Source organism: Mycetomoellerius zeteki, unplaced genomic scaffold (assembly GCF_001594055.1).
Source record: "Mycetomoellerius zeteki isolate Tzet28-1 unplaced genomic scaffold, Tzet1.0 scaffold223, whole genome shotgun sequence".
Taxonomy (NCBI): Eukaryota; Metazoa; Arthropoda; class Insecta; order Hymenoptera; family Formicidae; genus Mycetomoellerius; species Mycetomoellerius zeteki.
The window spans coordinates 526,549-550,275 of record NW_017257198.1 but is presented as its reverse complement, the minus strand read 5'-3'; the positions used below and the strand labels follow the sequence as shown (position 1 = coordinate 550,275).

The window sequence follows — 23,727 nt, the reverse complement described above, 5'->3', positions numbered from 1 at the left end:
CAACTTCTGTTTCATTAAAATGTAAATGTCCACATTATATGTATCAATATAACGATTTATGAAATAAAAATTTATTAATATTAATATTTGAAAATCTATTAATATTAAAATTTGCACACATATTTAATTATTTCATAATAAATAAAAATAAAAATCTCAACAGCTAACACATTTATCTTGTATTTTATCGTCTATTATATTATTATAAAAATTGTACATACGAATAATAAAATATGTTATAGATCAAATGTTATAGATAAATGTTATATGATAAATCGACATTTATGTGTGCTACATTTATTTTACTGAAGATCACTAAACGTTATTCGTTTAAATGATGTAGGTATTGTAAATGTTATTAGTTTAATAATGTTAACTTTGATTGAGAAATGATATAAATATTAAACAAAATTTTTCATCAAAAGTGCAAGCACTCGCAGTTTGTTATTTCAACGATTTTTGCCTTATCCAAAAAAAATATCAATGTAAGAAATATAAAAAATCAAATTTTTATATTTCTAAAATACAGATTCCTTAAAATAAATAAAATATTTTTGGATATCACAAAAAGAATATTATTTATATATATTAAAAAATCTAATCATCATATATCATATACATATATGTACTTTTATTCACATGTTTATTTTATAAAAATTATGTTAATAATATTACATGGATATTATTATTATTATTATTATTAACAAGATAAGAATATTACATAGTTCTATCATGAGACTAGTCAGATAATGCTATCTTCTGATTAAAGAGAGAAAAGTACAAGATGTTTAACACGGCAAAAAGAGAAGAAAACTATAAATTATTTAAGGATAAGTACGACCATTGTAAATGCTATTCATAAATATAAAGAACGCCAACAATCGGTCAAAGTTAGATGTTATGAATATAATACATTTTTCGCAATAAGTTCTTTACCAAATTAATTTAGGGGGGATTATTTCATATATAGGAATGTCTGAATGTTTCGGCGCCTTATCATATTTGTATTATTAACATCTCAGATCGATTGTGGTTAATGTCCGAACGTTTTCACATCGCAGTCACATCTGAGATAATTAAAATTAAAAATTAAGAATATGTATTATATTCATAACATCTAACTTTGACCGATTATTGGCATTCTTTATATTTATTATATATAAATTATTTGTAAACAATACTTTTTCTTCCTCTACACATGTCTAAATGTTTACACGTTCAAACGGAGATACATAAGGACGATACGATATTTTTGAAAATTATATCCTCTCTAGAGAATTGAGATGAACAAGTCATTTTTTAGTATCTCGTGAGAAAAATCAATTAGTGTAAAAACTGTATTACAAAACTAATTAGATGTAGAGATATAAATTATAAAGTCTTTTCAAAATTTGTTTTCGTAATTTCATCGATAGATTTAGTGAGACACACAGTAAGACGTAACAAAATGCTGCTGCAATGGGCGATCTCGACGTGAGTATGAGCAGATGAGCACACGAATTCCACGATAAAGCCTATTACACAATCATATTTTGCTGAATTATACGGTATGAAGATTATATCGCTGCACCGCGGTTAACATTCTATCCGGCTTAATTCAAGGAATATAACTCGATTAATACTTTCGATGCTATTAATAAAGAATAAAAAACAACGAAACTGTTTATGTAATATTCTCTCTCTCTTAGTCAATAATCTATCTAATAATAAATAAAATAACACAAAGATATTCGTAACATCTCGCTTGTTTAATAAACAGCGCTTTTAATCGTGTTTTTTTAAATGAAATTGCGCATCGTATTACACTATAACTTGAAAAATTTAATAACATTAAAGATAAAATAAAGGTAAAACTTACAGGTGCGACTATTTCATAGTTTCAATGATTTCGCTTTACATAATCGATATTATTAGTTGAAGTCTGTTGTGTTATAAATAATACAATAATATATGTACATGTAATATAAAAATGAAAAATCAAATCAATATGTCAGTACACATTTAAAACAAATATACATAATATAAGGTAAACGCCCCAGTAACCGAATATATATATCGGATACTTACACAAAACTTATTATTATTAATTTCAAATGTTTTTCTGTTACAATATATTGTAATTTATTTGTATTTAAAAATTATTTTAAAAAGCATTTGAGATTAATAATCATATAAATATATAAATAAAATTTTCAAATTAATAAAACAAAGGGCAAGTACTACAACGTTTTTGGTAGCGAAATAATATGTTTTTATTCTGTTGTTATATAATTCAAATAATAATAATTATAAACATTTTGACTTCCATCAGGTCTTTTTCAGTATATAAAAACAACAAATATAAATTTCGGATAATTGATTACAAGTTACGTCGCAAAATCAGAACATTAAGAATCGGTCAATTGTCAAATCAAAAGATGACAACGCAAAATGCTCGTTAAAAATAAAATTTTTTTTATGATTCGTCGGTGAATTTGGCGAGTTCTTATTTCTTATTAGTTCTTAAAACTTTAAACGTATTATTTTTTCACTTGATGGAACCGTAATCCTTACGAGACACAAAATTTCCAGATTCTATTACATTAAAGTAAAGTTTTGTGTAAATGTCCAAACATAGATATGTACATCTTCAATTATTGGAACGTTTACCTTATATAAATATTATAATAAAGTTGATTTTTTAATATCGTTCTCATTATCTACTTATTTTTTCAGTATATTTATTATGAGTATTAAAAGTACAAGTACAAAAGAATTAAAAGTACAAGTAAATGAAGGAAAATTGATTGGCATCGATGTAGATGGTTATAATGTTCGTTACCTTGCTTTTCGTGGAATACCATATGCCAAACCTCCGGTTGGCGAACTCAGATTTAAGGTAAGTATTAGTGCAATTATTTAATTTACAATTAATTAATTTTTCAATAGTAATAAGAAGATAAACATTAGCTGATTTTCTTTAAAATTAAAATGAGAAAGGGAAAAGAATCTGATTTTTTTTAAAACATTGACGATTTAATTACGGTAGAACAAACTCTACACGATTTAAATATATATTTCTTTTAAAAGTAAATATAGTGTTAAATATAGTTTTATATGCAGGGTGAGTTATTAATAATGTAATAAAATGTTTGTAAGCGTATTCTAGATAAAAAGAAAGAACAAATATAATTTCTACATATTTCTACATATTTCTAAATATTCTGTAATGAGAGAATATTAGTTAATAGTTAGCAAATACTTCGTTAGCGAAACATATACATACATAATGTTACAGATTTATGATTATATTTTTTACATATTTTATATATCTAGGATCCGGTACCACCAGAACCATGGTCTGGTTATAGAGATGCTTCGAAGTATGGAAACATGGCAATTCAAATGGATTTAAACAGACACATAATTATAGGAGATGAAGATTGTCTCTATTTAAATGTGTACACCACGAAAATCGAACTCTCAAAAAAGCGTCCGGTAATGGTATGGATACACGGCGGTGGCTATTCTTTAGGTTCTGGTGATGCTACTATTTATGGTCCCGATTATATCGTGCAGAAAGATGTAATATTGGTTACTCTGAATTATAGATTAGGCGTTCTGGGTACGTCATCCATTATTTTAAAATGTGTTTCTTGTATGTTACTCGTGTTCGTAGTTTTTTCTTAGAAATATACATTAGGCTTACAGTTTTTATATTTTTATATGACTCATTAGTATGTTATGCTATTGTAGTCTACCATCAGATTCAAATAAATTATTACTAAAAATATTACTGAAAATATTAAATAAGAGAATATACTACAAGTAATTAAAAAATGGAATCGATTTCAGCCCAAGAAATTTTATGAAAACAGGGCATATTCGTCGTCTGATTTTAGAAGAAGTGCTTTGCATAGTGCTCTGCATCTAATAATATTATTAATATTAGTTGATTTCAATGTTTGAATTTTTCATCTGCTACATTTTAACTGCCACTAGTATTTTTCTATTATTATTATGGCAAAGTTGCTAAAGTTGAAATAAATGCTTCTAAAAGTAAAAAATTATTTGCAGAGAAAACTAAAAAATTATAATAATTAATTTATCCAGATAGCAAAGCGTGTCTCAGCAAAATCTCGCAAATCTGTGATTGCTTATGATGCTGACAACTTGCCATAGATTTGTCTTTAACGATTTCGAATATACCGACATTGTAGCAACATGCAGACAACAATGTGCATACGTATTGCCAGCAGTTTAACAACAAGATAGCTACATCAATGTTATCTTGCGTTGTCGGCAATATAATAGCATTGTATAATGCATATTATTATGGCAACATGATGACAATAGTACGAATTTTGATGATTTTAAAGTTGTCGGCAAATTACTGGCAAGTTGCTACTCAATGTTATTATATCATGAAGGCATCAAGTTGCCAACAAATAAGGACTCAGTTGCTGCAACTCTGGTAGCAACACATACTTAACAATGCATACTTAACGAGCAATATGCCAACAACAAGACAAACACGTTGCTATCTGGGTATTAACCCTAAAACCAACGCTCTCCTTTCTGTTTGTTTGTTTTTATTTCTCTACTTTTAGATTGAATAAATCAACCTTATAAGAGAAAGAGAGTTTTTACGATTTTTAGGTTTTTTAAACCTCAACGATGAAGTGGCAACAGGTAATCAAGGTCTGAAAGATGTGGTATTAGCGTTAAAATGGGTCCAAAAAAATATATTAAAATTCGGTGGAGATCCAGAAAATGTCACTATCTATGGCCAAAGTGCTGGTGCAGCCATTACACATTGTCTAGCTCTGTCTCCATTAGCTAAAGGTCTAGAATCTTCTCATTATAATAACTTCATGCCTTCTCTTGTTTTAACATGAGAAGAAATGCAAGATTTTACGATAATGTATTTATTAAATTAGTTTCATTACGATATGCCTTGCAGGTTTATTCCACAAAGTGATTTCACAAAGCGGCGTCATTTCAAATCCTTGGGCCTTCAATGAATGGTCGGACGTGGGTTTTCGACTTGCTAAAAAGCTCGGAAAGGAAACATCAGATCCGAAAGTCGCATACGAGTTTTTAAAAACAAGAGCTGCAAGAACACTTACAATGAATTCACAGCGGTCAATTTTCACAGAAGCAGTAAGTGTCTCAATATTGTATTATAATATAGATTATACTATTGTATAATAGTTTAATTCATTATATGTGATGAAGAGAATAAAGTTTTGGTATATAAATATATTTAATTCGATTTATAACATTATCAGGAGAGATTAAGTTTTACCGTGTCCCTCTTCACACCTACTCTGGACACTAAGTCATTGAATCCATTTTTTCCTGAACATCCAAGGGAATATATAAGCCGCGGGATTCAAATGCCCTTCATTTTAGGATTTAATCGTAATGAAGGGATATTTCTTTTAAAAGGCATTTTTTTCGGAGGTAGTATGATTTGCCGCTTTCACTAAATATATGTTTTTGTTTCGTTTTTATTTGTTTTGCACTAGGTTTTATATAGTGTAGCCTGCTAAGAATATTACGATTTTGATATGCACATTTAACAAATACGCTGACAGCATAAGATTTAAAAAGTTTTTATAATAATAATTAGAAATATAAAATGATGTTGAAAGTGACAAATACTAATTAAAATATTCAAACGTATATATTACTTATTTCTAGTTAGCAGTTTAAACATATTATATTTAGTGTATTTCTTAATTAGCATGTTTTTATAACAAAAATGTTAAGTTTATAATGTGGTATTTTTGAGATATTTTTCATTAATTTCAAAAAGACAATTATTTCTTAGCGAAAGTGTCCTTGAAATATTATTCGTTTAGTATATACAATATCCTAAAATAATCATTTTTTATTAAGTATAATCATTTTTTTAAATTATTTCAGATATAAGCAAGAAACACCTGGGAAAAGTAAATACTGATTTTAAAAAAGCAATATTATCAAATACATTATCCAGGTTATCTGAAATGGGAATTACCGTCGAGGAATTAAAAGCCTTATATTTTAAAGGAAAAGCAATATCAGAGGAAACTTGGACAAATTTTTCAGATTTCTTAGGAGATCAATTTTTCGTACGTGATATAATGGAAGTATGTGAAATGCAAAAGTCTTCTGGTGGTTACAACTCTACATATTTATATCATTTCGATTATGACAGTAAAACTATTTTGAAAACAATGCTAAACATCGAAGTTAAAGGTATCATCACGTTAATTAATCAATGAAACCATATAAAACGATATAAAATATCTTATATAAAACAATACAAATCCACTTTACTACTGTCTATAGTGATGTCTTTGAATTTTTATATCGAATTGTGCATAAAGCTACGACAAAAATAAATATACAGAAATGTAGTTTAGAAAAAATTTGGAATTAAAAAAAATATCAATTAAAAATTTTAAGAATAATTTACTAATAGGTATAACAATATTTTGCAGGAGTGTGCCATGGAGAGGATTTAGCTTTTCTATTTTACCCAGAGGCTGCAAAAATGTTGAACTTATCACTACCTGAACCTGGTTCAGAAAATTACAGAATAACAAATTACTTCACGCAAATGTGGACGGATTTTGCTAAAACAGGGTACAAAGAATTTTTTCTTTATTTTATATAAAATCTTCAGGCATATGTTAATAATTGATTTAAACCAATTTTTAGAAATCCAACGCCTACTACAAATTTATGGTTACCAATGTCCGGTCCAAAAAACGAAGACTATAATTATTTAAATATTAATTTAAATTTACAAATGAAAACCTTCCGAAAAGAAAACGTACGCTGGAATTGGGAAAATTGTAAAAAACGTTCTAACATTCTAGCTACTTAAATTTTATTTTAAAATTACTTTCGTATGTAAATAATGAAATTATAAACGAAAGAAGTTATCATATTTATTTTAGTGTCTCATTACAAATAAGCTTATCAATTTTTAATAAAATTGATATGAATTTTTATTATTGAAAATGTCAAAGTGTTATTATAATTTTTCAATTATAATATTATTAAGAACGAAATGTATGTAAATATAACATATTCTTAATGTAATTAATATTTTCTTATATATATAATGTAAATAAATATAATATATTCTTAATTATATATAAACTTAAGAAAAAAAATGTTATTAAATTATTAAAAATTCTAGAATATAAATCATAACCTAATTTAAATTTAATTTTTATATTCATAATCGTGATTATTTTAAAGTTCATTGATAATTTTAATTTTAACTACCTAGATTATATTTTTTAATTACTTATACGTGATCTTTTTATAAGTAGCAAAGAAAAATTAAATATTAGAGGATTAAGATATTTTTGAAATAAAACAAACAATAATGTTTCCGATATATATATAATTCAAAGCAACAAGTAATAGATTGAACTAATGGGAATCAGCGATACACAATACGTAAATTATTTATAAAAATATGTCTTAATACCTGAAAGATGACTTTAACAAAATCAATAATGAGAGAAGGATCCAAAAATCTCAAACTACGTTTGCCTTTTATTTTTAATGTAAATTGTAGAAACTGCTGAAAACGCTTACTACAATGTTATTAATTTAATCGGAAGGCGCAACTAAAATGATGTCATCCACATACCGATAATAAAACGATAAGTCTAAATTCAAACTATTTAACGCTTTTTTCTCCATAAGTCAGGTTAACAGAAATGATTTGATATATGAATTATGTTAGTGGATAAATAAAATGTTTACGGACAATACAATGATTCGAAATGGGAATTAATTTTGTGGATTTTTGATAGGTCATAAGCTTTGGGTAAAATGAAATCAATGTAATACAAAGAAAAATAAGATTGTTTAGATATATTATACTCTCCCTGATATTAGTTTTTTGCATTGACCTTTCTTTTCTCAACAATCCATTGTTATATTTAAGATCATCTTAATGTGGATTAAGGAATTACATTTAATCACGAAATCGAAAAAAAAAATGAATTTTCGTAAATTTTTTTGGAAAGGTATATGTATAGTTTTGTATAAAATTTTTGTATTTAAAAGCTTTTCTTGACAAAAAATCTTTTTTTTTAATGCAAAAATATTAATTTACCGGAACCCGAATTATCTGACGTTATTCGACTCCCGAGTTATTCGTCATGAGAGCTCTATAGATGTACCTGATAATTAATTATTGAGTCTCATATTCGAACTTTATTATATTTTCTTATCGAAACAACATTCTCTAACAACCTTGAATATTATTTGCTGCATCATGAATGATATACATTAATTAAACTCTCACGTTATCGTTTAATAATATAAATATTTATTTTTTCAATCACAATACAAATAATTATACAACAAAGAGAAACAAAAAGATGCTGAATTACTGAGAAATCAAATTTTAACTGATAAGATTTTAGCAAATGGATCGTTATAACGTTTCTTTACGACTATCCCAATTCCAGCGTTCCTTTCCTTTACGAAAAATTTTCATTTCTGGATTTAAATTAATATTTAGATAATTGTAGTCTTCGTTTTGTGGACTAGTTAATGGTAACCATAAATTTGTAGCAGGGGTTGGATTTCTAAAAATCAAATTTGAATTAATTATTAATATATAATAATATATACATGTGTGTAGAATTCCTGTAAAATAAGGAAAAAAATTCTTATACCCTGTTTTAGCAAAATCCGTCCACATTTGCGTAAGATAATTTACTATTTTGTAATCTTTTGAACCATGTTTGGGTAAAGATAAGTTCAATACTTTTGCAACTTGTGGGCAAAATAGAAAAAATAATTCCTCTCCATGACACACTCCTGCAAAATATTGTTACATTAATAAATTGTTCTTAAAACAACATTCTCATTATTTTCGTTTTAAATTGACATTTTTTTTAAATTCTAAAATTGTTTAAATTTCTAAATATTAATTTTTTTTATTAAAGAAGATATTTATGTCATTACTTTATGCGTAATTTTTAGATGCGAATTGAATAGACTTAAACGTAACGTAAAGATTTAGAAGCTTCATTGGATGGTAAAAGTATAATTGTGTTTTTTTAAATAAGAAATTTTATATGATTGTGTTATACCTGGAAATCTGATTTGTTGCAACTTTTTGGAAAGAGAATTTTCGCTCTCATAATCGAAATGATATAGATACGTGGATTTATAACCACCAGAAGACTTTTGGAATTCACATACATTTATAATTTCGCGTATCAAAAATTCGTCTCCTAAGAACGACGCATAATTTATTAAAGTTTCCTCTGATATTTCTCTTTTTCCGAAATATAAAGATCTTAATTCCTCAACAGTAATTCCTATTTCAGGTAACTTGGATAATACACTTGATAATATTGTTTTTTTAAAATCAGTATTTACTTTTTCCAGGTCTTCCTTGCTTATGTCTGAAACAATTTTAAAAGTGTAATTATAGATTTTCAGTATTCAGTAAATAACGGAACACAGCTTAAAATGTAATATATACTAGTATATTACCTCCAAAAAAGTTGCTGCGTAACAAAAATGTTCCTTCGTCACGATTACACCCTAAAAGGAAGGGCACGTGAATCCCGCGGTTTATATATTCCTTTGGATGTTTAGGAAAAAATGGATTCGATGAATTGCTGTCCAGACTAGGTGTGAAGCACAGGCTAAAACTCAATTTCTCCTGTGTGATGTTACAAATGTGAAAATATTTTATTCATGTATCAAAATATTTTAGTCTCTACATACGTAACGAATCAAGCTGATGTAGGAATATATTATAATAAAATATTGAAATATTTACTTCTTCTGTGCGAAGTGGCCATTGTTCATTTTTCACAAGTATTTTCGCATCAATTGTTTTTAGAAACTCGTATGCGACTTTCGGATCTGACGTCGTCTTTCCGAGCTTTTTGGCAAGCCGAAAACCATGGTCCGTCCATTCATTGAAAGCCCAAGGATTTAAGACAACGCCACTTTGTGAAATCACTTTGTGGAATAAACCTACAAAATATAAGTCGTGATTGAATTCGTCTAGTAAATTTATTATCGTAAAATTTTGTTTTCCTTCTTTTCAACTGTATAGTGCGTAATTTTAGAATGTATCGAATGTATCAATTTTCAAATTATCGATCTCTTAGTTAATTTGGTATCGATAATTCCTTAAATAGTATTAAAAAGATTTATAACTTTCATTTTTTATAAATTTTTAAATATTAGATATTGACACTGTATGTATCTCTTTGTAATTTAAGTAAAAATGAGTTGTTACGTATGTACAACGTACACATATATATAACACACACACACACACACACACACACACACACACACACACACACACACACACACACACACACACACACAAAAACATTTTAATAATATTTATAAACAGATGAAAAATTAATAAAACAATTTCGTTCAATTTTTCTTTTATTTAGCAGCTACCTCTGAATGCATAGTGTTTGAATACTTTTATTCACAAAAAATTTAAGTTTAAGTGATAAATGAATCTAGATTAAAATATAGGAGATTTGAAGATTTTATATAAAAAAGTTTATAAATTGTACCTTTAGCTAATGGAGACAGAGCTAGACAATTTGTAATGGCTCCACCAGCACTTTGGCCAAAGATAGTGACATTTCTTGGATCTCCACCAAATTTTAATATATTTTTTTGGACCCATTTTAATGCTAAGACCACATCTTTCAAACCTTGATTGCCTGTTGCTACTTCATCGTTGAGATTTAAAAAACCTAAAAATTATATAAACTCTTCTCTTATACACTAGAAAAAGAGTCTGGTTTCATCAATTAGAATTCTGATTGAAAATGGACAAATCAGAATTTTCTAATTTAATCTATTATAATTTTAATTAAAATTTTTTTAGTTAAAATTTTAGTTAACACATAATCGGAATCTTCTGATTCGTCCATTTTCATCTAGAAATTTTTCTCAGTGTAAGATTGATATATTCGAACTAAAAATTGATGATCAAAAAATAAACAAAGAAAAGTATTTGTTTTATAATTAATAAATTAAGTACAATATAATTCTTTACTTTTTTCTTTTGAGGAAAAAACTATAAACGCGAGTAACATACAAGAAACACATTTTAAAATAATGGATGACGTACCCAGAACGCCTAATCTATAATTCAAAGTAACCAATACTACGTCTTTTTGCACAATATAATCGGGACCATACCAGCCTGAATCACCAGAACCTACAAGAAAGCCACCGCCGTGTATCCATACCATTACTGGACGCTTTTCCAAGAGTTCGATTTTCGTGGTGTACACATTTAAATAAAGGCAATCTTCATTGCCTATAGCTTCCTGTGTGGTAACATCTACTTGAAGAGCCACATTTCCGTACCTCGAGGCATCTCTTTCACCGGACCATGGTTCCGCTGGTACCGGATCCTAAATATGTAAGATATATATAAATGTACATTTAACACGATATTTATACTTTTAAAAGAAATACATATGTTAAGTCTTGTAAAGTTTATTTTACTGTAATTAGTTTGTCAACATTTGAAGAAAATTGAGACTCTTTCTTTTTAATTCTAATTTTGAAGAAAATCAGCTGAAATTCATCTTTCTATTGTTATTAATTATATTGTGCTCGTATAACGATAAGGTACTTATACACTTACCTTAAATCTCAATTCTCCAATCGGAGGTTTGGCATATGGTATTCTGCGAAAAGCAAGATAACGAACGTTATAGCCATTTACGACTACGCCGACCAATTTTCCTTCAGTTACTTCTACTCTTATTTTATTCATGATGGATATGCTGAAAGAATAAAAAAACGAGACCGATATTAAAAATCTCCTCACGTTTTTACATTATATTTATAATACTATGATATTTATAAATATATATTTGTTTAAAAAATATGTATTGATGTACGATTTGATAGTTTCTATTATAACATATATCAATGTATCAGTTACAACAGATATTTTTACTATTACTAATATCAATTATGCAAAATTAGATTACATAGATTTTAGAAACTTTAAAATAGTGATTGCAAGTTTTATCTCTGATGTTATAAGATTTTTTTTCGAGTCGATGTGTTAATACGCGATTCTCACTGACAGTTTAAAATTAAAATTATTTTTAATTCTTGATCAATAGCGACGAAAGCGATGATTATTCTCTAAATGAGGAATGAAACATATAGCCGCGTTTTTATTGCGATAGCGATACAATCTTCATATCATACATTAATTCTACAATATATAAATAATTGGCTTTATTTTATGGATTGCGTGTGCGCGTACTTAAGAGATTAACCGCAGCAGTATTATTGTTGCGCGTTTTATAATACTTACTGTTGTCCTAATGTAGGAACATCGCATTATCCAACGCGTACTATAAATGCAATTCTAATCGTGAAATGATAAAAAAAAAATAAAATAATCTTATCTACCTTTATACATATGTAGTTTTGTGATACTGTCTTCACTGACTGATTTTTCTCACATGAACGACTAATAAATAACTTCCACGTATCGATTCTTCAAAAAATACTAACTGAATTTTCAATGATATCTTTATATATACAGCTTGCAGAAAATGCAAATATGTAGATTAAGTCTGTCTTATTTTAACTCTCAAGCCGAAGCACAAATAGGCCGTTATTGACACAAAAAAATTCAATTTATTCAATTAGATGAGAGTTATACCGTTTTCGAGTGGAATGGGTTTGAATTCGAATCGATTTGGTTAACCCATGTTTGACCCGAAAGTATCATAATCCCGTCCAATCAGAAATCAAAGTAAAGCATATGACATCATCGATCCGACCCAGGTTAAATTCAAACCCACTCCATTCGAAAACATTATTAGAGAACTGACACATCACTCAGATGTACACATACATATTAACACTTTGCAGTTTTCTCAAAATTTTATCCACATTGAATTTCTTTGTATCGGTAATCTTCGCTTTTTGACTCCGAAATTAAAGTTGAATAGATGTAAATGAGAGACATGTAAAAAGAATTAGCTACTTGCGTGCAAAAATTTTGCTGCCTCAAAAGTGTGTCCATATAATTATTTATATATAGGAATGCTAAAAGAAAAAAGACGGGAAAGAAATGCTAGATATGTATCATATTTTATCTTTTCTAGTTTGCGTTTTCAAGACCGAAAAATTATTTCGGGGGGGGGGGCGCGCAGCTTAAAGGACTATATACGCAATATATAAATTCACACAGAATTATAAAAGAGCACTCATTTAAAATTTAGCTAGACCGTTAAAGGCATTTATTTCGTATTGGTTGTATTTTTTCTAATTCTAATTCTTAAGTTAAAGCTAATCTGCACTGATAAAAATATGCATTACAAATTAACTTTTTCTTAATTTTTTTTATTTTAACATTTACTTTTAATTTTTTACTTTTATAATTTATTACCTATTTATGAAATGCTTGCGCTGCTATGCTGCTTTCAATTTTGACCTTATCATGTTCTTATTTATATATTTTTTATTTTAATACGTTGTATGCCACGTTGATATTACATGACTCACCCAAGGTACCAATGATCTGCGCGAATACGAATAATGTTTACGCATACATTTTATATGTATAAATAAAACTATTTTTATATGTTCTATACTGCATTAATTTCTTCACACTATTGTAATAAAGATGGTAATATTGAAAAATTTAGAAATATTAATATTTATTCGAATTATGTGTTTCTATAATTAATCCTGACATCACCGGTCACCTGTGCTCCTCACAGCGATATCGGCAAACTGATTGTGAGTGCCAGTTACCGGTGATCCCCATGGCATTCAACATGTTAATTATGTTCGTCTCATTGTTTCTCAACATATTAATTTTGTCTCGTAATAATTTTGTTTTAATCAAAAGTTATATGAAATAAAGGAGAACTTGAGGTGAATCGAACAATATGATGATTTATATATGTATTAAAATAAAAAAATGTAGGAAAATTATTTTCCATTACTAACATCTCTGAAAAAATTTAGGTTATTAAATGAATACCTTCTGTTCCGACAAGAGATAAATTAAATAAATTTTTATTTATAATAAATATTAATCAATTCATAAATTTTTAAATATTAATAATAAATTTTTATTTTATAAATCGATATATTGATGTAATATAGATATTTATATTTTAATGAGAAAGATAGAGAAACAAAGATCATTTTCATGTTAGTGCAGCGAAAGAACCAATCCAAATAGCCAAATGCAATGAATTTATTAACACATTGCCAATCGTTGAAGCAACTAATTTCGACAAACTCGGAATAAGATAAAATCATGATACCGTTTATATAATCTTGTATAAAAAATTTTTTACCGGAATCTTATTCTGGAAAAAAAAATAAAAGATTACGCAGAAATCTTAAAGTTATTTATTTTTATTTTCCTCTACTTTATACATAAGATATAAATAACGTAAATTATGCTAAATATATATATATATACATATATGTATAGAATTAAATTTGTACTATTATATACAGAGTGTCCGGTAAGTTTTGACAAAGCGCTCATGTGTAGGGCGGATTAATTGGAGTCGAAAATTCTTCTACCATTTTGCAATTTTCGCAATATTCAACGATGTATTAAGATTTCTAAAGATTGTCGAATAAGCGAATAAAATCGACGCATAAGACAATTTTAAAATTTCTTTCAGAATTCGATCTTTATGAAATATCTTAAAGATATTTCTTAAAGAATTCTTAAAGATATCTTAAAGTTGTTTTATGCGCCAATTTAAAAAATTCTGTTCATTGGGTAACTACAAAAAAAGTTGCGAAAATCACAGAATAGTAAAGAACTTTTCGACTCAGTTTAGTTTTTCTGTTCTATCTACACACTGTATATGTATTGTCTAGAAGTCTTAACGCTAATTGTTACTTTTACATTCCTCTATCTCATAAAGGTATAAATAATGTAAATTCAACTCTTTACATATATGTATACTGCAGTTAAATTTACATTATTTATACCATTACCTAAAAATAGCAGATATATGTTTTTCAAATAAAATAAATATTTATTTTTAGTTACCCGGGAAAAAATGTTATATATTTTAAATATAATTATATATACTTGTATATAAAATATGTCAATTTTTTATATAATATTATATAATTATATATAATTATATATGTAAATATTTTCTCCCGGGTAATATTATACATTGTACAATTTTTTGTAAAAGTAATAATCATTAATTGTTCATTAAATATTTATTTTACATTAATTACACTAGCAAATCCCTATGGCACAAAGTTGCACGAAAGTTGCAGCAACACAACATTACATGTTGCAGCAATATTGCAAAGATTTTGCAGCGATGTTACTGTAAATTCTGTGTGCTGTATGGAAAAATTTATTTCAAATCCAACTAGGCATTTTTTATAGATATTTTTATGCTTGCACTTCTGAAACACTTTTTTAGCGCAGAAAACATCGAGACTTTGTAAAATATTATCTAAGGATGTTGAAACAGATTATAGAATATTATAAAGAGTATATCTAATAAGCAAATTTAAATTTATTAAAGATGTTATAAAATTTATCTAAATTTTATAAAATCTATGATAGATATAAGTGTCAATAAAAATAACAACACCTACACATACACACATTGTGCATAATTATTTGTGTGATCGCAAGACATATTTTGAATTATACAGGACTACAATTAAACAACTAGTATTTGTATATTGCGGTTTCCGGTTTCAACTTTGATTTCTTGTGGCCATTTTTTGGCTATACGTGGCGAATACATAAATGTGATTCTTATCAGAGGTATATATATATATACACAGTGAGTGCAAAAAGTATTTGTACAGAGAAAATTTTTTTTAAAAAGCTTTATTTTTATAAAGTAAGTATTATCCAGCGAGAAATGAGTCGTCGAATTGATATCGAATCGATATAAATACGATGATTTCAACACCAATTTAATGTCGATTCGACATTTAATTGACGATCATTTCTTGTTGGGTAATTAACAATTTATTCATAAAAAAATAAAATAGACTGTATGTTTCGTAAAATTATATATACCAAAAGGATGTGTATTAATTATAGAAAATATGTCATCTACAAAATAAGCGAAAATTAAAAATTGTATCGTTTGGATGCTCGAAAAGTATTTATACAGTTGAGAAATTTGGCTTTGAAAATCAGGAATACATGCGAAGCTCGTTGTTTATGTTAGAACAGAATGTATTCGTTGTATGAAATTATGACAGCGTTAATACTGCGAGAGAGAGCGAAGTAAAATTTTTAATTTTATATATTATTGTAATATTCTAATTTAACATTGATAATAATCCAATAGGGATCGAAACGTTTGTTTCATTTTTATTTTTGTCTTATTGTTTATAGCCGACACATTAAAGTTTTATATTTTAATGATATCTTTATTTACTAAGTTTTAAATTATAACGATAAATCTTTAGCTCGTAGCCCTATTCCTTTTTGTTTTTTGAGCCTTATTACTATTATATTTTAATAACTTAAATTTTTACAGTGATGCGAACTTCCATAAAATCAGCTGTTATTAATAGTATCTCGTCAGTGTCGAGAACAATTCTCGTGAATAGCAACTCTCGATTCCATTCAAAATTATCGAGTTCATTCAAAATTACCGCGGTGAAATGTTTAAATGGCCGCGTCTAGGCGCGTCTAGCATCTGCGTAGTAAAGTCACTAGATTTATAAATCTAGTGACTTTACTGCGTAGTGTGAAATTTGTCTCAAGAACGAACACACCTGAATTTCTTCCACCATGATCTTCACGCGCGGTATATCCTGTTCTGTGTATGTCCACGTCAGTTTACACGTTTTTCTGAGGACGTGATTCGGGAACGGCGGTTTGCTCGAAACCTCGTAATAGTCGATGAACGAAACGTTCACGCAGATGACAAGTAACCTAGACATTTCCTAGCGTAAACGTAAAGGTATTCATTACGATTTCGCAGAATTAATTCAGATCGTGCCGAGTGTACAAAACAGCGCACAAGCAATCGGCGATATCCTTCGAGCCTACCGACTAACGTGTACGTTGTTTTCTTTTTTCCGAACAGTGCAACGAAGATGCATTGGACATTATTCGCGCTGATAATCGGATCGTTTGGATCCAAATACATTCTCGTCCAGGCGCAAAGGGTCGCACCGGGAGTACCGCCTCAGCATTATCAGCAGGTAACTCGCTTTTCTCAATCAATTGGTGAACATATGTTTAGCGGTGTTTCCTGGTACCACATGACGTGGAAACCGATTCTCCAAACAAGGCGTGAAGCCGGTATACTTAATTTTATCTATTAGTAAATAAACATTAAATTAATTATTAGCCCGTGTATTTTTGATATCCAAATACACAGTGGAATTGTATCTACATAAATCCTTTCGTGAAAGTATTTAACATGATTCATAAAATAAACAGCTGTTATTTAGTATTATAATAGTTTGATATACACAGGGTTGAATAAGTTAACTATTTTTTTTTTAACTAAGTTGAGTTAAAGTTATCAGCCTTGAAAATTTAACTTAATTAAAATACAAGTTAATCCATAATGAAATTAATTGAATTAAAAGTTAAGTTAATAAAAAAAGTAATTGAAAAATTAAAAGTTAAATTTGGTCCGAAGGAACAACCAAAAAAAAAAAGAAAGAGTTTGACCATTTTACATAATTTTTCCTTTCTCAGCATATTTATTAAAGAATCTAGTTATTTTTGTTCACAAGTAATGATTATACAATATAAAATTACTAAATTATATACTCATCCTCTTGCATTGTGTCTGAGAATTAACTTAAAAAAAAAATCAACTTAAAAGTTATATATAATAGTCTAAAATGTAACTAAGTTAAATTAAAATTAATTAACTTTTTAACTTAACTTTTATCTTTTTAATTTAGCACTACCCAACCCTGGATATACATTGTATTATTTATTTTTTATTTATACATTATTTTATCATTGTCTGTTTCAGAATATTCAAGTACCGCAACATGCACAGCAAGTACCACAGCAACAGGTAGATTTATATTTACATTATCTGTGTATGTGTGTGTGTGTGTGTGTGTGTGTGTGTGTGTGTGTGTGTAAAACTATCATCTTCAATATATATCTAATTTATATGTGGCTTTTTCTTCGATATGTGTTTGAATTAGGATCAAGTATCAATTTCAATAGTATCTAATTTAATAACATTCTGTTCAAGTATCAAGTACCAGTACAGCAGCAGGTTCCTATGCAACAGCAAGTACCTATGCAACAGCAAGTACCGATGCAACAAGTACCTGTACAACAGCAGGTACCTATGCAACAACAAGTACCTGTACAGCAGCAAGTACCCATTCAACAAGTACCTGGTCATCAGTCTCAGAACCATCAACCACATGGGCATGGTCATCAAGGGCCACCTCAGTTACTTAACACTGCCAATATAGAGCATGAAAAAAAGTAGGTATTTGGATATATAAAAATTTAGTTTAGCTTTATACATATATATATAAATAAAATATGTATAATATATAATAATTACTATTAGATATAATATAACAATAATTATATAACGATAGTATTTCTTTTCTTTTAGACACATTGCTGAACATGCTGACGTTCCAATAGATACCAGCAAGATGACAGATCAGGAGCTGCAGTTTCACTATTTCAAAATGCACGATGCAGATAATAACAATAAGTTAGATGGTTGTGAGCTGATCAAGTCTCTTATACATTGGCATGGTACATACGAACTAAGTCCATCTCTCTCTTTCTCTTATTACAATTTTTCTCATATAATGAATTTTTAAGTTTTTTCTTTATATCCGTAGAACAAGGTGGCTCGGAATCTGGTGTACAAGGCGATAAATTGTTCAAAGATGAAGAATTAGTGCAATTGATAGATCCTATACTTAGCATGGACGATGGTAACAACGACGGTTATATCGATTATCCGGAATTTATTCGAGCTCAACAGAACGCCGCAGCTAATACACGTACATAAATTTTGGTGAATTAAACTCTACGAACTGCGACCAAAAAGGATCTCGTAAAATCGAAGGAATGCAGGGATTGTTGGATTTTCATTATGACTGTTTAATGATGCATTATTTATTCATCATTCATTCTATATATATATATATATATATATATATATAAAGTAGAATCGATATTTGTGATAATGCATCCTTTATCGACTTAATTATGAATTATAAATAAGAAAATAGAACACACAAAGAAGGGAGAACTTTTTTTATATTATACATGTATATACAATATGACAATGTTATACATGTATTACAGGCAATAGAAATTGGAACAATTGTATAATTGAAAATAATATTGTACAATTAAAGATAAAATTGAGGAATACAAAATTCCTCTTAGTTATTTGCGTTAGACGAGATTAATTTGAACAATGACAATATTTACTCTGCGCATCATTATTGTTCAAGATGGTTATAATGTTCTATCGTTATTAAACTCGATTTTTTAATACACCAGAAGACTATTTTTAAATGAGAATATTTTATAGAATATCTCTAACTCTGTTAATAAATAAAATGGCCATTTATCAGTTTTTTCATTGTTGAATATATGAAATAATAATTTGCAAAATAATATTTATATTAAGATAATAAATGTTTCATCTTCTAATGAATATTTAGAAATAATACTAATAAGGCATAAAAATATAATAATAATGCATAAATGTACTTTTATCTAGCGTCAATTATCTAGTATTAATTGATAAAATTGTTTATAATTCTGTTAATTATGTTACATTCCAAAACTTTGTGGCAAGAGATTTTTATTACAAAAAATATTTAGATAAGGATAAATATAATGTGTATATAGAAAAATCAGTAATAATAACAGTAATTCGTAAATTTATTGATTTTTACATTTCTATATCAAAATGCTATCAATAATCACAAAATACTTACAATTTTATATAATGTGAATAAGCATGACAACAAAACTTTATCTTTACAGATTAACATACTAGTATATATGTGTATGTACAGGGTGTCTCTTAAGTAAGGTCGGGACCGCATTGGGGGCGTAGAATGGGTCAAGAGGAATAAAAAAGTCTCATACCATTTTGAGATATCTGCTGTAGTTTTCGAATTAAAAAAGGAAACCAATGTGCGGTGAAGCTGCGCCGCGCGAATTCGTAGCACCTCACTCCATAGCGACGACACGAGGAGGATAGCGCTTCGCCGCCTGGCATAGCGGTTCTGTCCCCCCCCTCCCCCGCCGTCGTAAAGTGAGGCGCGTTGGGCGGTGCTATGAATTCGCGCGGCGCGGCTTCACCGCACATTGATTTAGACGTTTCCTATTTTAATTCGAAAACTATAGCGGATATCTCAAAATGGTATAAGACTTTTTTTGTTCCCCTTGACCCATTCTACGCCCCCAATGCGGCCCCAACCTTACTTAACAGACACCCTGTATATCTGTTCGCAGATTTTAATAATTCGATCATGGGAATATAACATAATATGAAAATATGATAAATACACATTAAATGACTAGATTGCAATAATATATTAAATGACTAGGTTGCAATTAATTATATATAAGCAACTCATATTCACTTATAAATACATTCCGTTAACTAAATAATCGGCGTCATGTGCAAAAGGTCCGTGTCCGCATCTTCCTCGTCGTTTTACTACTCGCAATCGGCAAACAATTAAAGCAGCTGTAATCGCGGTCGCGATAAGTCCCAATGATAACGATATCACGGCACCTTTGGGCCTTAAAACGTCATTTTCAATTATTTGAAGATGCTCCGCAATAATGTCGGGTTTCTCATGTGTCTTTGCGTGCTCTTCGATTACGATCACAGTTTTATGATCTGAAAGAATAAGTCTTGTTATAACAAATAGATAAATGCATTGTACATACAAGATATTCAAAAAGTTTATTTAAAACTTTATGAATATATAATAATAATTACAGCACTTGCATGAGTCTACACATATACATGTTAACAAAGACTAATTTTTTTATAATTTATTTGCAAATATAAAAGATGCTAGGGATAGGCTAGTATTATTGAAGATAGATTTGTGCATTTACCTTTTAATTCTTTTGCACGATTATGTTTAGTAACCTCATTTGCTGATAAAGTTGGTTTTTCAGTGACTTTTTTGCTCGTCTTTACATGTGTCAAATACGTATCGATTTTTTCTTTCTTTACAGGTTCTTTATTTTCATTTGTCAATTCATTTTTATGTTCCTCCGAGGTCTATTAATGAAAAATTATTCGCATAACTTTTCAAGATTCTATCATAATTCCAATTGCCGAGGGACGTACTTACATCACAAGCAGGCGTCGTCGTAATTGAAAGATTTTCTGCATCAATGACTTGCTTGGGTTGAGAATTTGGTGCAACAGATGGTGAAAACTGCACAGGATTTTCTTGCCAAACTGGCACTTTGTTTGACGATGGAAAATGTGGAGAATACGGATGTTTAGATTCCATGTACAGCCCCCTAACATAAAATTGTAAATTAACCAAAAAAATAGGGTTTATCTGTTAGTTTAATATAATAATCAAAAGAAACTATAAGTTTAGATTACCTATTCGCTTCATTATTTTCTATGACGCTCGAACCTTTGTGATTAAATATGTGTGGTTGTTCTGAAAACATTCACAGTATAAAAATTTACACAATCCAATCACAAATACGTGTGACAGAATAATAAATATTTTTTTACATACGTTCGTAGGGATTTATATGTTGTTCGTGAACAGTATTAACAGGAACGTAAGGATCCTTGTTTTGCTCGTACAAAGGCTGATAATCCCATTGGTATCCTGACGATCCATAATTCTTGTGCATTTGCATTTGCGGCACCTCTACCGGTTGGCCAGGATATAAAATATTTTGCGGCTGCGACATTTGATGGGCCAGATTCGATATATCCCAAGGTTTAGGATTAATCTCCGGTCCAGGATAGAACGGAGGAAGAGGCTTTCGCTGATTGACTATTTGCTGATATCGAAGGATATCGGCAGGCGGATGTGGCATCTGTATTATTGGAGGAACTGTCGGTTTCTCCGTAGGACATACAAGATCTGCCGCTTCATCGGAACCATCTGCACACTGCGGAATACCGTCGCAAACATTGTATATAGCTATGCAATCTCCGGATGAACGACACTCGTATTGATTTCTGGTGCAAGCTGTTATTAAAGAAAGATTTGTATTATGTATTGATCTAGAAATTCTTTGGCTTTTTATAACTCACATTGACGAATAAACGTACCTGGTTTGACCGGTATTGGTGTAGTTACTATTACTTTTGATATTTGTGTGACTACAGGTTTAACAGGTGTTTCTGTAAATCCGTAATCCGACGTTATCTCATTGCTTTTCCTAAGACACAAAATTTAATTAATCACAAAATCGATAAGGAAAATAAAGGTAATTGAAAATAAAGAGGTAATTGATTAAATACCTCTGCTGAGATATTTTAACTTCCTCTTCCACTTGTACATTCTGTATAGGATAACTCGTGCGCACAGCGCTTGTATAATTCGCATGCCTTGTAAACTTGCATTTGAAGTCATGCAATGGACCACACTGGAAAAGATAGCAGCTACTCGGTTTCTGTAAGACAAATCGACGAGATGAAAAATTGATCTGACAAATCCTAGATCTAGTGAAGCACTCCAGTTAAATGGAATGAGAATTATCGTTCATACATTGTATACATAACAATGTGTTGCATGTATTACCTTTTCTTCGAAGATGAACACATCGCAACGCTCGGTCTCGCAACAGTACTTCAGACAATCCAATCTGGAGTCAACGTCCAGGACGTTCAAGTACTTGGCACCCATATCGCGGGAGTCCTGGGTCCTAATAATTTTGTCCTTGTGGATGTCGAAGCTCTCGAGGCACATCTGATAGTCGTTCGTGCCGCCGTGCCTCTTCTCGCTCGCTCGGATCACGCTATCGCCGTAAGCACGGTGCAGAATCGCGGCGACGAAAATCAAGGGAACGACCTGCCGCGCTCCGTCAAACATCGTTCCGGCATCAATGCATCACCATGCATTACACGAGACACTGGACTGGAGCAGACTGGAGCAGACTGGAACATGGTAGAAGGATCCCTTCCATTATGGACTGGAGTATCCAAGTTGCGCGCGCTGGCCGCTGTTCTACTATGGTTCCGTCCATATCACGATCGATAGTCGAATCTTTGTCAGACGGCAAATTCATCGAGTCTTTTCCACCTTTCGTGACTTCAAACATCAAAATATACGTATAGATCTGCCTGGAATTTTTTTTTATTTTCTTTATTCTTTGCCTCTCTCAGTGTAAATTAAATTATTTGTCTCTTCTAATTATAAATTTCTTCAGCGCGAGATTATTAATTATTAATTAAGTTACGAAGTCGTGCATAGCGTACCCGTGGCATCCATGCCGGTTAATGCCGATTGAATGTCGCGAGAATTTAAATTGCAATTGCAACGTAACAATTTTTGCAGAAATATGTGAGATATGATCGCATAATAAGACTTTCTAATAAATTCAAGATGTAAACAGATTCTTTCCATCAATCTCGACTTAACTATATAATTCTTTATAACTACCCTATAAGCGCATAATATTATTTAATATTAAATAATATTTTAGGCATATTCTCAGAATATTAAATATAACATTTTAATAATATTTTA

The 23,727-nt window shown here is 29.4% G+C and overlaps 4 protein-coding genes across 6 annotated transcripts; 2 read left to right on the top strand and 2 right to left on the bottom strand.

Moving 5' to 3' along the window:
• Positions 1-2,723: 2,723 nt before the first annotated feature.
• LOC108723132 (esterase E4-like) lies at positions 2,724-6,859 on the top strand. Its single transcript, XM_018448642.1, has 8 exons — positions 2,724-2,878; positions 3,316-3,604; positions 4,639-4,824; positions 4,943-5,142; positions 5,271-5,445; positions 5,911-6,225; positions 6,471-6,615; positions 6,691-6,859. Exons 1-8 carry the CDS (start codon positions 2,726-2,728, stop codon positions 6,857-6,859), a joined length of 1,632 nt encoding a protein of 543 aa, XP_018304144.1. The 5' UTR covers positions 2,724-2,725.
• A 1,537-nt stretch (positions 6,860-8,396) lies between these two features.
• LOC108723134 (carboxylesterase 3) lies at positions 8,397-12,520 on the bottom strand. Of its 3 annotated transcripts, none has more exons than XM_018448645.1 (9): positions 12,442-12,520; positions 11,657-11,798; positions 11,132-11,420; positions 10,566-10,751; positions 9,800-9,999; positions 9,508-9,679; positions 9,099-9,416; positions 8,679-8,823; positions 8,397-8,588 (listed from the first exon to the last, which is right to left on the bottom strand). In XM_018448645.1, exons 2-9 carry the CDS (start codon positions 11,786-11,788, stop codon positions 8,435-8,437), a joined length of 1,596 nt encoding a protein of 531 aa, XP_018304147.1. In that variant the 5' UTR covers positions 11,789-11,798; positions 12,442-12,520; the 3' UTR covers positions 8,397-8,434. The 3 variants fall into 3 exon arrangements, with proteins under 3 accessions (XP_018304147.1, XP_018304148.1, XP_018304146.1); XM_018448646.1 differs by lacking the exon at positions 12,442-12,520 and adding an exon at positions 12,344-12,378; XM_018448644.1 differs by lacking the exon at positions 12,442-12,520 and adding an exon at positions 12,235-12,303.
• Positions 12,521-16,792: 4,272 nt separating this feature from the next.
• Positions 16,793-19,261, top strand: LOC108723140 (multiple coagulation factor deficiency protein 2 homolog). The gene is made up of 6 exons (XM_018448659.1): positions 16,793-16,973; positions 17,100-17,217; positions 18,009-18,053; positions 18,240-18,481; positions 18,618-18,766; positions 18,856-19,261. Exons 2-6 carry the CDS (start codon positions 17,110-17,112, stop codon positions 19,026-19,028), a joined length of 717 nt encoding a protein of 238 aa, XP_018304161.1. The 5' UTR covers positions 16,793-16,973; positions 17,100-17,109; the 3' UTR covers positions 19,029-19,261.
• Positions 19,262-20,563: 1,302 nt separating this feature from the next.
• LOC108723141 (uncharacterized) lies at positions 20,564-23,298 on the bottom strand. The gene is made up of 8 exons (XM_018448660.1): positions 22,780-23,298; positions 22,488-22,651; positions 22,308-22,426; positions 21,760-22,224; positions 21,618-21,678; positions 21,355-21,529; positions 21,113-21,281; positions 20,564-20,888 (listed from the first exon to the last, which is right to left on the bottom strand). Exons 1-8 carry the CDS (start codon positions 23,068-23,070, stop codon positions 20,626-20,628), a joined length of 1,707 nt encoding a protein of 568 aa, XP_018304162.1. The 5' UTR covers positions 23,071-23,298; the 3' UTR covers positions 20,564-20,625.
• Between the last annotated feature and the right edge of the window lie 429 nt (positions 23,299-23,727).

What these genes read in the sequence shown, in the direction of transcription:
- LOC108723134 (XM_018448645.1), bottom strand. Translation starts at nt 11,788, where the DNA reads ATGAATAAAATAAGAGTAGAAGTAACTGAAGGAAAATTGGTCGGCGTA. An exon ending in TTGGAGAATTGAGATTTAAG is followed by an intron (nt 11,421 to 11,656) that starts GTAAGTGTATAA and finishes TTACATATTTAG; the next exon opens with GATCCGGTACCAGCGGAACC. An exon ending in GGCCACTTCGCACAGAAGAA is followed by an intron (nt 9,680 to 9,799) that starts GTAAATATTTCA and finishes AACATCACACAG; the next exon opens with GAGAAATTGAGTTTTAGCCT.
- LOC108723140 (XM_018448659.1), top strand. Translation starts at nt 17,110, where the DNA reads ATGCATTGGACATTATTCGCGCTGATAATCGGATCGTTTGGATCCAAA. An exon ending in CGCCTCAGCATTATCAGCAG is followed by an intron (nt 17,218 to 18,008) that starts GTAACTCGCTTT and finishes TGTCTGTTTCAG; the next exon opens with AATATTCAAGTACCGCAACA. An exon ending in AATATAGAGCATGAAAAAAA is followed by an intron (nt 18,482 to 18,617) that starts GTAGGTATTTGG and finishes CTTTTCTTTTAG; the next exon opens with ACACATTGCTGAACATGCTG.
- LOC108723132 (XM_018448642.1), top strand. Translation starts at nt 2,726, where the DNA reads ATGAGTATTAAAAGTACAAGTACAAAAGAATTAAAAGTACAAGTAAAT. An exon ending in GGTCAATTTTCACAGAAGCA is followed by an intron (nt 5,143 to 5,270) that starts GTAAGTGTCTCA and finishes TAACATTATCAG; the next exon opens with GAGAGATTAAGTTTTACCGT. An exon ending in GCTAAACATCGAAGTTAAAG is followed by an intron (nt 6,226 to 6,470) that starts GTATCATCACGT and finishes AATATTTTGCAG; the next exon opens with GAGTGTGCCATGGAGAGGAT.
- LOC108723141 (XM_018448660.1), bottom strand. Translation starts at nt 23,070, where the DNA reads ATGTTTGACGGAGCGCGGCAGGTCGTTCCCTTGATTTTCGTCGCCGCG. An exon ending in CAGCAGAGGTATTTAATCAA is followed by an intron (nt 22,427 to 22,487) that starts TTACCTCTTTAT and finishes TAATTAAATTTT; the next exon opens with GTGTCTTAGGAAAAGCAATG. An exon ending in ACCAATACCGGTCAAACCAG is followed by an intron (nt 22,225 to 22,307) that starts GTACGTTTATTC and finishes CTTTAATAACAG; the next exon opens with CTTGCACCAGAAATCAATAC.